At 45.3% G+C, this 12,274-nt stretch overlaps 1 protein-coding gene across 2 annotated transcripts in view; it reads right to left on the bottom strand.

The window, feature by feature from the left end:
* KIF26B (kinesin family member 26B) overlaps window positions 1-12,274 on the bottom strand; it is a 299,877-nt gene extending 287,603 nt beyond the window's left edge. For both annotated transcript variants that reach the window (XM_081187996.1, XM_081187997.1), the window contains exons 1-2: window positions 11,878-12,274; window positions 10,577-10,978 (exon numbers count right to left, since the gene is read on the bottom strand). In XM_081187996.1, coding sequence (XP_081044122.1) covers window positions 10,577-10,978; window positions 11,878-11,940 — 465 coding nt within the window. In that variant the 5' untranslated portion in view covers window positions 11,941-12,274. The remainder of the gene's footprint in view (window positions 1-10,576; window positions 10,979-11,877) is intronic.

Below are 12,274 nucleotides of genomic sequence, written 5' to 3'. Positions count from 1 at the left end.
AATGACGTCTTCCTCCAGCCGCCCCCAAACACAACGGCTGCTATTGCTTGACACACTAAGTTGTGGCATACTGGGACTGTGTGGACATGTGGGCTCCAGGAGAGGAGCTTACAGCTGCATTACTCTTTCCCAGGGATTTTCACTCCGGCATGAGGAAAAACCTTAGCTACAGGCTGATTATTTAGCAAAGAGAAAGTTTAACCACAAGCTCAGGTTCAGATGGCATGCCCAACCAAACCTTGGATTAGCACAAGACCAGGAAGCAGCAAACTGATTTTGCGCTCTGGGGGGTGGGGAGGCATGTTTGCACAATCCCAGCAAGCCATAATTTGGCTTCCTGGGTTGTGCAAACCAGCCTGATGTACAAAAGCTGGTGAATAACATCCATAATGGACACCTATAAAGAGTCATCAGAAAAATATTGCAATAGAGGCCTTTGAAACTGTTCATTGCACAGTCTCCTGCTGGCTATTAAAAATAACTGACGTATTCTTCACTTTTGGAACTTCTTGACGGTGGATAAATACTTCATTATAATTGTTGGGCGTTACTGAAAGGAAAGGAAATGGAAAATACATACGTTGTCCAGGACCAATCTGCAAGACATTGTTAAAAGCTGCTTGCAAGTAATTTGGCTTGTGCTGGATTTCTATATCTGTTAAGTTATGTGATATGTAGGCTGTGTGTCTGCATTGTGGTCAGTCAGTCATTTGTATGCCACCTTTCCAAAGTTAAAACCATGCTCAGGGCAGCTTACAGCATATTACACAGCTTACATAACTACAAACATGACAAAAGTAGTCATATACAATAAATGATAGCTCAGTCAGCAGAGCATAGAATCGTGTGAGACTCTTAATCTCAGGGTCCTGGGTTCAAGCCCCACGTTGGGCAAAAGATTCCTGCCTTGCAGGGGTTGGACTAAATGACACTTGTGCTCCCTTCCAACTCTACAATTCTATGATACTATGATTACGTTCTTTCTAACTTCTATCAGAGTAAAAAGATACTTTTAAAACTGAACAATCAAACCAAATGAACTACAAAGCTGAGCCATCTCAGTTTCAAAAGGTTCATTACCCTGCCATCCGGAAAGCAAGAATCCTATTTACACAAATCTGGTGCCCAAATGATACAATTTCTAATACTTCAGAATTCAATATATACTAGCAAAGTTATTGGAATATGTATCAAAAGCAGAAAGCAAATATTCTACCAGCAAAAAGGTACATTTAGGGGAAATGGTCCTATTACATTTGTAAGATACAATGGTACCTTGGTTTAAGAACAGCTTAGTTTATGAACAACTTGGATTAAGAACGCGACAAACCCGGAAGTAGGTATTTTGGTTTGTGAACTTTGCCTTGGAAGCAGAACATGTTTCGCTTCCTGTTGAGTGTGTTCCATTTGTAAATTGAGTCCCCCACTGCTGTGGGAAAGCACACCTTAGTTTAAGAATGCTTTGGTTTAAGAACGGACTTCCGGAACGGATTAAGTTTGTAAACCAAGGTACCACTGTATTTGGTATACTTCAGCAACTGATACGAACCTAGGTAACAAATCTAGGGTATGACCCAGCCAAAGTTATAATGAGTGCTTTTTACCCCAATCATTTTTATAATAGAGGGACAAGCACATAAATGAGTATAATTTAACAGAACGCACAAGTCCTGCTATCTGAACACTCGTTACACAAAAATTCACTTATCCAAACATGATGAATTAGGGTCCGATCCTTGTTATAAACAGTGCAGGTTGAGATATCCCAACAACCAGACCTGCATGTAGTATTGTAAACAAATAAGTAGCCTTAAACAAGATTTTGCTGGTCCATGACAGCCGTTTCTTCAGAAACCATAGTGGGAAGCATGGGGAGGTTGGCTAAATAAGAACATTTTTTTCCTTCCTTGTTTGACTTTTGCAAGGTTTCAGAGGTTTTTCCTGGGTTTTTCCATTCTGGGATCAAAATTTTGTTGCCGGGAATGCATTAGAAATTTCCCCATAGGAATCAATGGAAACAATCCACTCATTGTGTGAATGCTCACCTAACAATTTCCCGAGAACGCATTGTGTTCGGATAGCAAGACCTGTGTGTATTATTTCTCACAGCAAATGTGAAAAATCACAGGTTACGTATCTCCCTGGAAAAAAAGAAAAAATCAAGATTCATTATTTGAATCACTCTGTTTTTAAAGCAAGGCCTAAACCTCTGATTTTCATAATAATAATAAAAATGAGAAGCATCAACAAGTCTAAGAACTATTCTTTATTTCTCGGGTTTGCTTCCACAATTGAAGTAATTCTAGGTGCTGTAATGTAAGGGCACAGGCAAATGGTAGGTGCTCTCCCTGCCAGGAGACCTGCAATTGCAAAATGTGCTTTCGACAGGTTATGCTCAGTGTTTGGTATTGTGACCTATGATGAAATACAAAAGACTGGCTGTTGCTGCCTAAACTTTAATGGACTTAATCCTCCCAAATGCTGACAAATTACTGCTCCAGGCCATTTAAAATCACATTTCTAATGCAATAATCCTATTTGCATTACGCTGACTTGGGATGAAATGATTAGGTGACTGAGATTTTTGCACTACAAAATTAAGTCCCCCATACAGTCCGGCTGTGCTTATTCATATATTAAAGGTCTGAACAGAAATGAAATTCCATTATTCTGCTACTTGCTAAGCTTTCAGGAAGGGTTCATTACTGTCCTGTCTCTGCTAGAAATGTCTCCCTAAAGTAGGCACGAGCTAACAGGAACCCATTTCCCATTATATCAGCTGCAGGGATTCTTTCATTATTAATATTATTGGTCTTCGGCCACCAAATATCTCTGAAGTGGAAAGGCTAAATCAAGAGCATGTGGGCAGAAATGATAGAAAGGTACAGAAAGTGGATCAAGCACAGGTTCTAACAGAAAGGGGAATATAATAAAGCCATGCCCATATGTCCTCCAGTATCCACCCATGGGACTCTGTGGGGAGAGCTCATAGCTCGGTGGTAGCAGGTTATATGTGTTCTGTGCCCCAGGACATGAAAAGATTCATCAGGTAAACGGAGAAATGATGAATTATGCCATAGCTTTTCATTGAGGACACATTTATTCGCTTAACAAATGACAATATGTCTGTCATTTTAAAAGATTTTTTCATATACTGTATGTTTAATAGTGGAGGGGGGTGTATGTTCCCTTCTTCTAAAGCAAGCACCGAAACGGTTAAATTAAGGTTTGTGCTTCTGTTATTAAAAGCTAAGCTTTGTCAACATAACCAAAACCAAAGTCCCTCAGCTTTCCTCCTGCTGACATATTGTGAGTGAATTTTTCTTGTTAAAGTTCCACACTTCCGTGATAGCTATGGGGTAGTCAAAGGTACCCTTGTTCTAGGTTAAGCATTCATTTTGCTGCAGCAAATCCAATGTATGGCTGCAAATGGTTTCATACATAAAGATCTGTCAGGTCACGAAATGACAGCAGCAAACTATTATGGGATGTATCTGACTAAATCATACTCCGAATAGAACCCGGACTAATTTAAATCCATTTTTTTCAGTGAGTCTACTCTGAATATGACTTGAGTCAGCTACAACCCAATAGGGTTTTTTTATATATACATTCAAACATTTTGAAGTACATGATTCGATTTTTAAAAGGTTCTCATTCAATCAGTATCAATAACCTACTATTTCTGTGAAAACATATAATAGATTGTTATATTAAGAGTTGCCATGCCTTAACTAGCCAAGGTTTATGCATTTTAAGGAAGGAATAAGTGCAAAAATCTAAAATATATATTGCTGACTGATTATAAAGCTCTTTTGCTGACAACGGTTATGAGAGCTAATGAAATTTCCAGGATGTTATCAGCAGGAGTTTCTCCCCCCCCCCAAAAAAAAAAAACACCTTGCAAGTCAGCTGGATTCATAAATGATAAATGGGCAAGAATTAGAACACACGTTTGATTATTCTTCCTATAGGCTACACTTACAGTTGTGTACTACCAGCAACTTCTGCCATAGAGGTTTACAGTAAAAATATCAATTGAGGGAGCGGGGCTGAACAGGGAAGACTGTGTGCTGTGTATTTTAAATGTGTGCCTGAATCAAGAGGGGTTGTGTGTGCACACATGCATAAGACTGTGTTTGTGTACTAGGTATGTGTGATTGTGTTAATGGGGTGTGTGAGAACAGGGTGTAGGTTGGAGCTACCCACTTTGGTATCTGGCCCCACTTGCTGCTGGTATGCGCACTTTTCCCTGAGGGAATATGGTCCCTTGAGGAGAAAAAGGTTCCTCATCCTTGGTTTACACAAATCAGGCTGATCTTATCAATTTGGAATTCAGTAGTAAGGCATAATGGGACGCGGGTGGCGCTGTGGTCTAAACCACAGAGCCTAGGGCTTGCCAATCAGAAGGTCGGTGGTTCGAATCCCCGTGACAGGGTGAGCTCCCGTTGTTCGGTCCCAGCAGTTCAAAAGCACGTCAGGTGCAAGTAGATAAATAGGTACCGCTCAGGCGGGAAGGTAAACAGCATTTCCGTGCACTGCTCTGGTTCGCCAGAAGCGGCTTAGTCATGCTGGCCACATGACCCGGAAGCTGTCTGCAGACAAACGCCAGCTCCCTCGGCCTATAGAGCAAGATGAGCGTCGCAACCCCAGAGTCATTCGAGACTGGACCTAATGGTCAGGTCAGGGGTACCTTTACCTTTTAGTAAGACATGAGTTTCAGTTACTGCATTTAAAAATAAGGTCTACAGCTATATTCTGTATACCTATTGTGCACACACACACACACCCAAAATCAACCCTCCTCTCTGAATTTCTGCTACTAAAGCACCAGTCCAGCCATTTTCTTGGTCTGGAAAAAGGAGTGTTTATATGGGATCCTGTGGGCGTCCCTAACAGAGAGGCATCTCCATTTTGCAGGAAATATGGAGTTGGGTGGGCACTGACAGCAACATTAGTCAAGGCCTAAGTTAGGCATAAGCAAACTCAGCCCTACAGATGTTTCAGGACTACAACTCCCATCATCCCTGACCACTGGTCCTGTTAACTAGGGATGATGGGAGTTGTAGTCCCAGAACATCTGGAGGGCTGAGTTTGCTTATGCCTGGCCTAAGTTCAGGACAAAAGGAGAGCAGCAAAGAAAAAAGACGCAGTTCCTCATGAACCAAAGCTGGAGACCCATTGCTAGAGGCTCTGGAATCATCATCCTGTCCTCACAGTGGCCAACCTGTAGCAAACGACCTGAGTGCACAAACACTCTCCTCCTCTGTGGTTTCCAGCAAGCAATACTGCCTTCTCTAATGGAGACAGAGGATATATATCATGGCTAGTAGCCATTGTCCTCTCTCCTCCATGAATTTGTCCAGTCCTTTTTTAACGTCATCCCAGTTGTTAGCTATCACTGCTTCCTGTGGGAGCAAGTTCTATAGTTTAACTGCTGCATGAAGAAGTACATCTGTTTATCTGTCCCGAATCTTCCACCATTCAGCTTAACTCTGGCACTCCACTGGCAACATTCAGTGGGATATGTCACCATTTCTGGGACAGAATTTTTAAAAAGTTACCAATGATTGTAAAACCACAAACTTACTACTACTATCAAAAACACATGATTTGTGGAACCATTTATTTATTATTCAGCCTTTTAATTTAATTTTTGCGCACTTGGAATAACTGCTTTAGCAGTGAGCAATTCATATAATCACATATGCTATGCAAACGGAGGATTCAACTCAGTCAGTCCTTTAGGACCATCCATATTTTAATTCAAAGAGCACCATAAATAAATAGTGATAAATGCAATTCAGCAAACCGGTGCTAGAGACCCTTCAACAGCAATCAGTGTTTTCACTTGATACCTCTTGATCCAAACCACAGAAGAAGAAAACCAAACCCTGTTTGAAGTAGAAGAGTAAATATTACCATTTGATAACACTTGGGCCTGACAGTGCAAATTGAATGGCATTGTGTCACATTCATGCAACCCACTGGCTCTCCAGCATCCACAGGGTTACCATGGAAGAGAGAGACGCTTACAATTCTTTTAACACTTCGTCAGCTCAAAAGCCTCTGACAGAGCTTTCGGGACTGTTAACTTTTTACGCAATATATGTGGTAATATTACCACACTGCTTTCAAAGAGTAGCTCAACCGCTGTAGGATTTTGCCAGATTTCACCTCAAAACATCTTGATATCCAATCCAAATAAAGAACTCAGCGTTAAAAAGGTGGCATAAATCATGCAAAGTCATTCTGACAATATGGCCAAGCTGCAGAAACCGTTTTCCACTGTGTTTAATTTCCAAGAAGAGAGATGCCAGGACTCATTCCCCACTTAAAATCATGACCTCGGATCTGGAATGTATGCCTCACAGCCACTGAAGAGGAGGCCTGGCAGTGGCTATTCAGTGAAGAGAGGAAGGTCGTCTTTTATATAATGAATGGCATTTTCTGCCTTAGGCCACATTCGTACCACACATTTAAAGCACTATTAGTGCTCGTAACCTTTCCCCAAAGAATCCTGGAACTGTAGCTTGTTAAGAGTGCAGTAAAGCCAAGGTTTGGCTTTAAATGTAATCTACACCCAGACTCATGGTTAAGCTTTCTCCATAAATTGTAACCAAATTTTGTTCTGGGTTACAGCTCATGCAGAGTCTGGAGAGATTTTAACCAAGAGACCAGGTTTGGATGACACAGGATGCATAAGCAAAAACAGGGACAAAACTAGGCTTTATTTCACCCAGGTTAAAAACCCAGTTTGACACACACACACACCCATGCGCGTTTGTGTACACACAGACACAGGCTGGGAGCCTCAGTGGAACCCCTCTGGAGGCTTCACCCAGGGCAAAAAAATCCAGCTAGCCCCACTCTCCTCCCCCCTAGCTACGGTACTGGCAAAAAGCCGCACACGTGCTCATGCTAAGCCATGGTTTAGCTTAAGAGTGCAAGCCAAGTCAGTGAAGTATTCACTATAGCTCAGCGACCTTTAATGCCAAGGAATTTCCATGGTCATAACCATTCGGGGAGGAGAACCACAGATGTGGCAATGTGGAAGCACTGTAGGAAAGAAATTAGAACAGAAACGTAACTTGTGAACAAACCCAAGTGTGTCATGGAAGCTGTCACTCCTAGATGACATCATTATTTGTGGCACTTCTTCAGATAAAGACTACGTAGTATAGAGTTACACCCTTCAAGCAAGTTATAAATGCAGATTTGTTCACAACAGTGATGCCCTCGGCATAAGATATTGCAGGTTACACCATAAACCATGGATGTGCCTTGACCCTTTGGTTAGTTTCACACTTTTTGTACACTTCCATTCCTCTTCCACATCCCAGATCATACTTTTTGCAGAAGTTCCTGCCACTATATTGCAGAGCTGACAATGGAAGGCAAGGCTTTCTTCTGGCACATTTCCCTTCCTACAAACATGAAATAGCATGTGAGCAACTTTGATCATCCAGTGGCACTTTAATGTGCATGCTTCTCAGTAGAACTACAGAGACCTGCCAGCGGTCTGCTGTGCGACTGCAATGGAAATAGTGGGGAGAGATGATGTCATATACCCATGGACACAGAAGCAAAATGATGGAGGAGGCGCACTAAAAGGAAGGAGCTATGGAGCCAATCTTTGATTTAGATGAGGGAGGGGATGGGAGTACCAAGTAAATGTAGGGTCATTTAAAAGGCAAAAACTCAAGAAAATGCCAGACTGAGCAAATTCTGCTATGAGTAGTGAGCACAGTAGCCTTTTCAACTGCCAGATGCAGGTAGTAAAATGAAACCAGAGGACACCTCACAGATGTGTAAAATACACAAAATGAGAGAATAAGGCATTTTAATTCAACTGCATGAAAATGGAGTGTGTGCACAGAATACATTATATCCTTTCAATGCATGATTTTATCCAGCAATTTCAAAACCTCAAAAATGGTATCAAATTAAATGGCTTTTTGACACTTATTTCACATTTAATTTATGAAGTGTTCCACACTCTCTATTGTTCTTACGCAATTATACCATGAAGACAAGAAGATTGGAATTCCCATCTGTGATCTAATAGGTGGCAAACTAAGGCTCGGTTCTCATGCAGATGGTAAACCTGTGTTTAGACTCTACCACTATGACTGGAGGGGTGAGCTTACAGAAATGGCTATTCCTTCATACAATAGAACGTTCATACAATAAAACACTGTACTACATTTAGAAAACTAGCATGTCAGGCAGAAGGCTATGTAAGAACCCTTCTTTCATTTGGAATGGAAGAATTATTTTTTAAACTAGATCAGCATTCAATAATGGGAGGAGCTCCCACTGCCAATCTCAATGGAAATGTCTATGTTTATTCCCCTTAGCTCAGCCATGTTCCCTTAGCTCACCACCCATGGTGAATGTCCACACCACACACCAAAGAACCCAAAACATTTGTTTGAAATAGCAATTTTAGGTGCAACTCTTGGTGTTTCATTTGCATCTCAGAATCCACTGCAGAGTCTGGGGCCAGTGTTCCTCATGATGCAGTGCCATCCCAAAATATTTTGCTGCCTGAGCAAAGGGCAAGGTATAGTGCCCTCCGCATTCCACAGACAAATGCCAAACTGATAGGTTCCTGAATCTTGCCTGAACACAGGCCTTGAGGGCAGCAGGCTAACTTAGAGGGTGCAGAGCACATCATGTGGCACACACAGCTCTCTGCTTGCTCCTCGCCCCTCAGCAGCTGTCAGCTAAGAGTACTGTCTCACATTGCCCAATGGTAGGGCCAGTGCTGATGTGGTGGCTTTAGTGTGCAGCAGCTGTGGCTGGAAAGCAGTAGCAGCCAGTATTGGTGGGACAGAACTGTGGGAATGCCCTCTAGACTAGCCATGGCTACTAGCCACAATGGCTTAGTTCAATCTCTACTGTCAGAAGCCGTGTGCCTCCAAATATCATTCGCTGAGAATCACAGGTGGACAGAGTGCTGTTGCATTCATATACTGCCTGCAGGCTTCCCACAGGCATCTAGTTGGCCATCGTGATGCTGGACCACACAGACCATCTGATTCTACAGACGCTCCTGATATTCTCATGTTCTTCCTTCAACTTCCCTACAAGGTACCTGAATGGTGCTGGGCAAGGTGGCAGCCAAGTCAGGGATGCAGAAGTGCACTTGTGGCACCAATCCAGTGCTTCTGCTGGTGAGTCTGCAGAGCCTTGATCTGTCCAGGTAAGCTGCCATGACACTGGCACCACCACAGCAGCTACAGGCTGGGAGTCAGCATAAACACAGCTGCCGTATACAGAGGAGATTATGAGAATCTGAGTTGACCACTGCGAGCTCAGACCAGTTCTTTATCCACTGGACATCACTGAAGTTACTATCCATGTTTGTTCAGCCCCACTGAGTTCTATGGGACTTCTTCCCCAAGTCAGGCTGCAATCTGAGGCAAGCTAACCTAATTCATGGAGGATAATCCTATCAATGACTGGTAGCATTGATGCATTGCTATGTATTGCCTCCATGATCAGAGGCAGCAATGCTTCTGAACACCAGCTGCTGGAAACCTCAGGTGGAGAGCATTGTGCTTGAGGGTTTCCCACAGGCATCTATCTGGAGAACAGAATGCTGGACTAGATGGGCCATTGGCTACTCTTATGTAACCTGGGAGTAGGCACCATTAACCAAGGTTTCCTCCAAGGAAACTGCACACACCTAGAAGGTTGTAGCCTGAGGCTCTCCTCTCAATACTGAGGACAGAAAGAGCAACCTTGCATGCCTATGCTTTAGATCATTTTATTTTTCACTGCCAGGTCTCCTTGGAGATGGCCACCCGTTTCCCTCCAGAGGATTGCCCATCGCATCACAAGATGTGCACCCATGAGAGATGGCCAGGGTTTACCCTTACATGCGGATTGACACATTTTTGTGCAATCAAAACAACAACAAAATGTGAAATATGTTTTTTTGCAGCTGCACATAGGAGATTTAATAAAGTGCTGGGTATTTTCTTTAAAAGGAAATGGACAAGAGGAAAAGGAAACAGAAGTTTGACCCGAACACTGGTTCCTTTCAAACCTTGGGAACCATATTAATGGTATATTGCAGGACTAATTATTTGACTAGTCAGAGGCATTTATTGACTCAGACCAAACTCTCCTTAAGCCGCGTAGGCAGGCATGCCGTCATTACAAACCAGTACAACACAAACAGAAGATTACACCGTTGGTGCTTCCTCTCACTTTGTGCTGAGCCTGTCAAAAACGTCTTTTGTCTGGAGATGGGGGGGGGGGGGGCTCAGCTACAGAGCTGCGCTGGATGCGGAAAGGGAGTCTCACTACCCAGCCACAGGTTAAAGGAGATCCCCTCTTTCTCCCAAATAATGGGGGTGGAGTTTGATCCCGATTCTTTCCAAGACCCCATCTGTTTTCCTTGCTCCCTCACTTTCCTTTCCCCGAATGTCCTGTCTCCTTGCTCTGAGATTCCTTCCTTTGTTAATTCACGCTTTCCCCACTCGTGTTCGCGCGCGCGCGCGTGTGTGTGTGGGAGACTCAAGCCCTGCTGGCCCTCGGGCCACCGACTCGCTCCATGGCTCACCTTGCTGCCGAAGGGCCCCGGCAGGAGCAGCTTGAGCGCTTGCCTCTTCAGCTCCACCAAGCGGGCGTTGCAGTTCTCGCACCAGACGCCGCGGTCGGAGCCCGGGGAGGAGCCCCCTCCGCTGCCGGAGCCCGGAGACCCCGTGCCGAAGCCCGGCGAGCCCCCCAGCGACCCGGGAGAGCTGTTGCCGATCCCCGGGGAAGCGGGGCCCGGCGACCCGGTGAAGGAGCCCGGCGACGACGTGCCCGATCCCGGGGAAGGGGTGCCGGACGAGCCCAGGATGGAGCCGGCTCCTTCCGGGGCTGGGCGGCTGCCGGCCCGAGATTCCTCGTAAGCTTTCCGGTACCAGCTTTCGGGCGAGAAGGGAGCCGCGGGTTTGGTCGGGGAGCAGGGGTCGTTCACCTGAGTGGAGAAGGGAAGCAGATCAGTGGGGGGCGTGGAAGGAGGGCAGCGAAGTTGCATTGATAGGAACCAAACGGCTCGTGGAGATGTTAGATATTAACAATCACCCCAAGTCAGCTAAAACACCCCTCCGCGCATAGGAGCCCACTCCTAGGGGCCGAGGTCCCTTCGCCCTCCCCCTCCATAAAATATCTGAGCCCCCAAGTTGATGTGCATTGCCATTCAAACGATGTGCATGCCCCACATCGTGTGATCAATTATGCAGGGCAGGGCGGGGCTCACCTGCCCCCCCCAATATTTTATTCAAGTTGGCACCTTTGACCTCCAGGCACACCCGCCCCCTCTGATCTCCAAGAAGCTGGGTTTAAAAAAAAAAGTCACCACCTGAAATCGATTTTCCCTGCAGAATTGGTGGGTGTGTGCGCGCACGTTTTTCCAATCCAAGCCCCCTCCAAGGAGCGCTCGCTCTCTCCCTCCCTGGCGACCCCCCCCCCGCGCGCCCCTCTCGTACGTGTGCAAAAGCCCCTCGCAAGTCAGGTTACTGTATTCTATATACAGCGGAGGAGAGGAGAGATCCACGAAGCACGTTTCGCCCCGCAGAGCCGCCTGTCTAGGCGGAACCCCAGGCTGCAAAAGTTAAATGAGTGCAGAGTCCATGGGCGGCTGCTGCTGCTGCCCAAGCGCTCGGCGTCCCAGGGGCGGAACTGGTTAAGGCACCCCCCGGCTGCCCCTTTGGCTTGGGGCACCGTGCCGCTTCTTCAGAAGGCGACCGGCTTGTTGCGGGGGGGGGGGGGATCCGTGTCCGCTCGCAGCCCTTTTGTGTGAAAGCTCAGCGCTGTCGATTATTATTATTATTATTGCAAGCATCCCTCCTCCCCCTTTACTTAAGGGCAACTTACCCCATATTTCCTGTTTCGGGTGCTGACCGCGATCCTCTCCTTATTCCCAGCCACGGAATTCATGGTGAGGGTGATGATCTCGGCGCCCGCGGCAAGATTTCCTGCAAATTTGTATCCAAGGGGGGATTTTTCCCCCCCAAATCCGGCAAGGTTCACGCACCAGCTGGAAGCAGCTCCGCACTTGAAGTCGGTTTCCCCCTCCCTCTGCCTTTCCAAGGAAAATACCACCAATAAAAATAAATCCCCGATCCCAGAAAGAAAAGAAAAAAACGCTGCCGGAGCCCCAAGAGAGGGTGAGATTGTATCTTCCCGCCCCCCGTCAGATCATGTTTGCCCTCATTGTCTTCTCTCTCTCGTTTATTCCCACTCTGTGCGTTTGTGTGTGTGCAGAAATCCA

This window comes from Podarcis bocagei (genome assembly GCF_964188305.1).
Source record: "Podarcis bocagei genome assembly, chromosome: 3".
Classification (NCBI taxonomy): Eukaryota; Metazoa; Chordata; class Lepidosauria; order Squamata; family Lacertidae; genus Podarcis; species Podarcis bocagei.
This window is presented reverse-complemented; position numbering and strand designations above follow the sequence as displayed.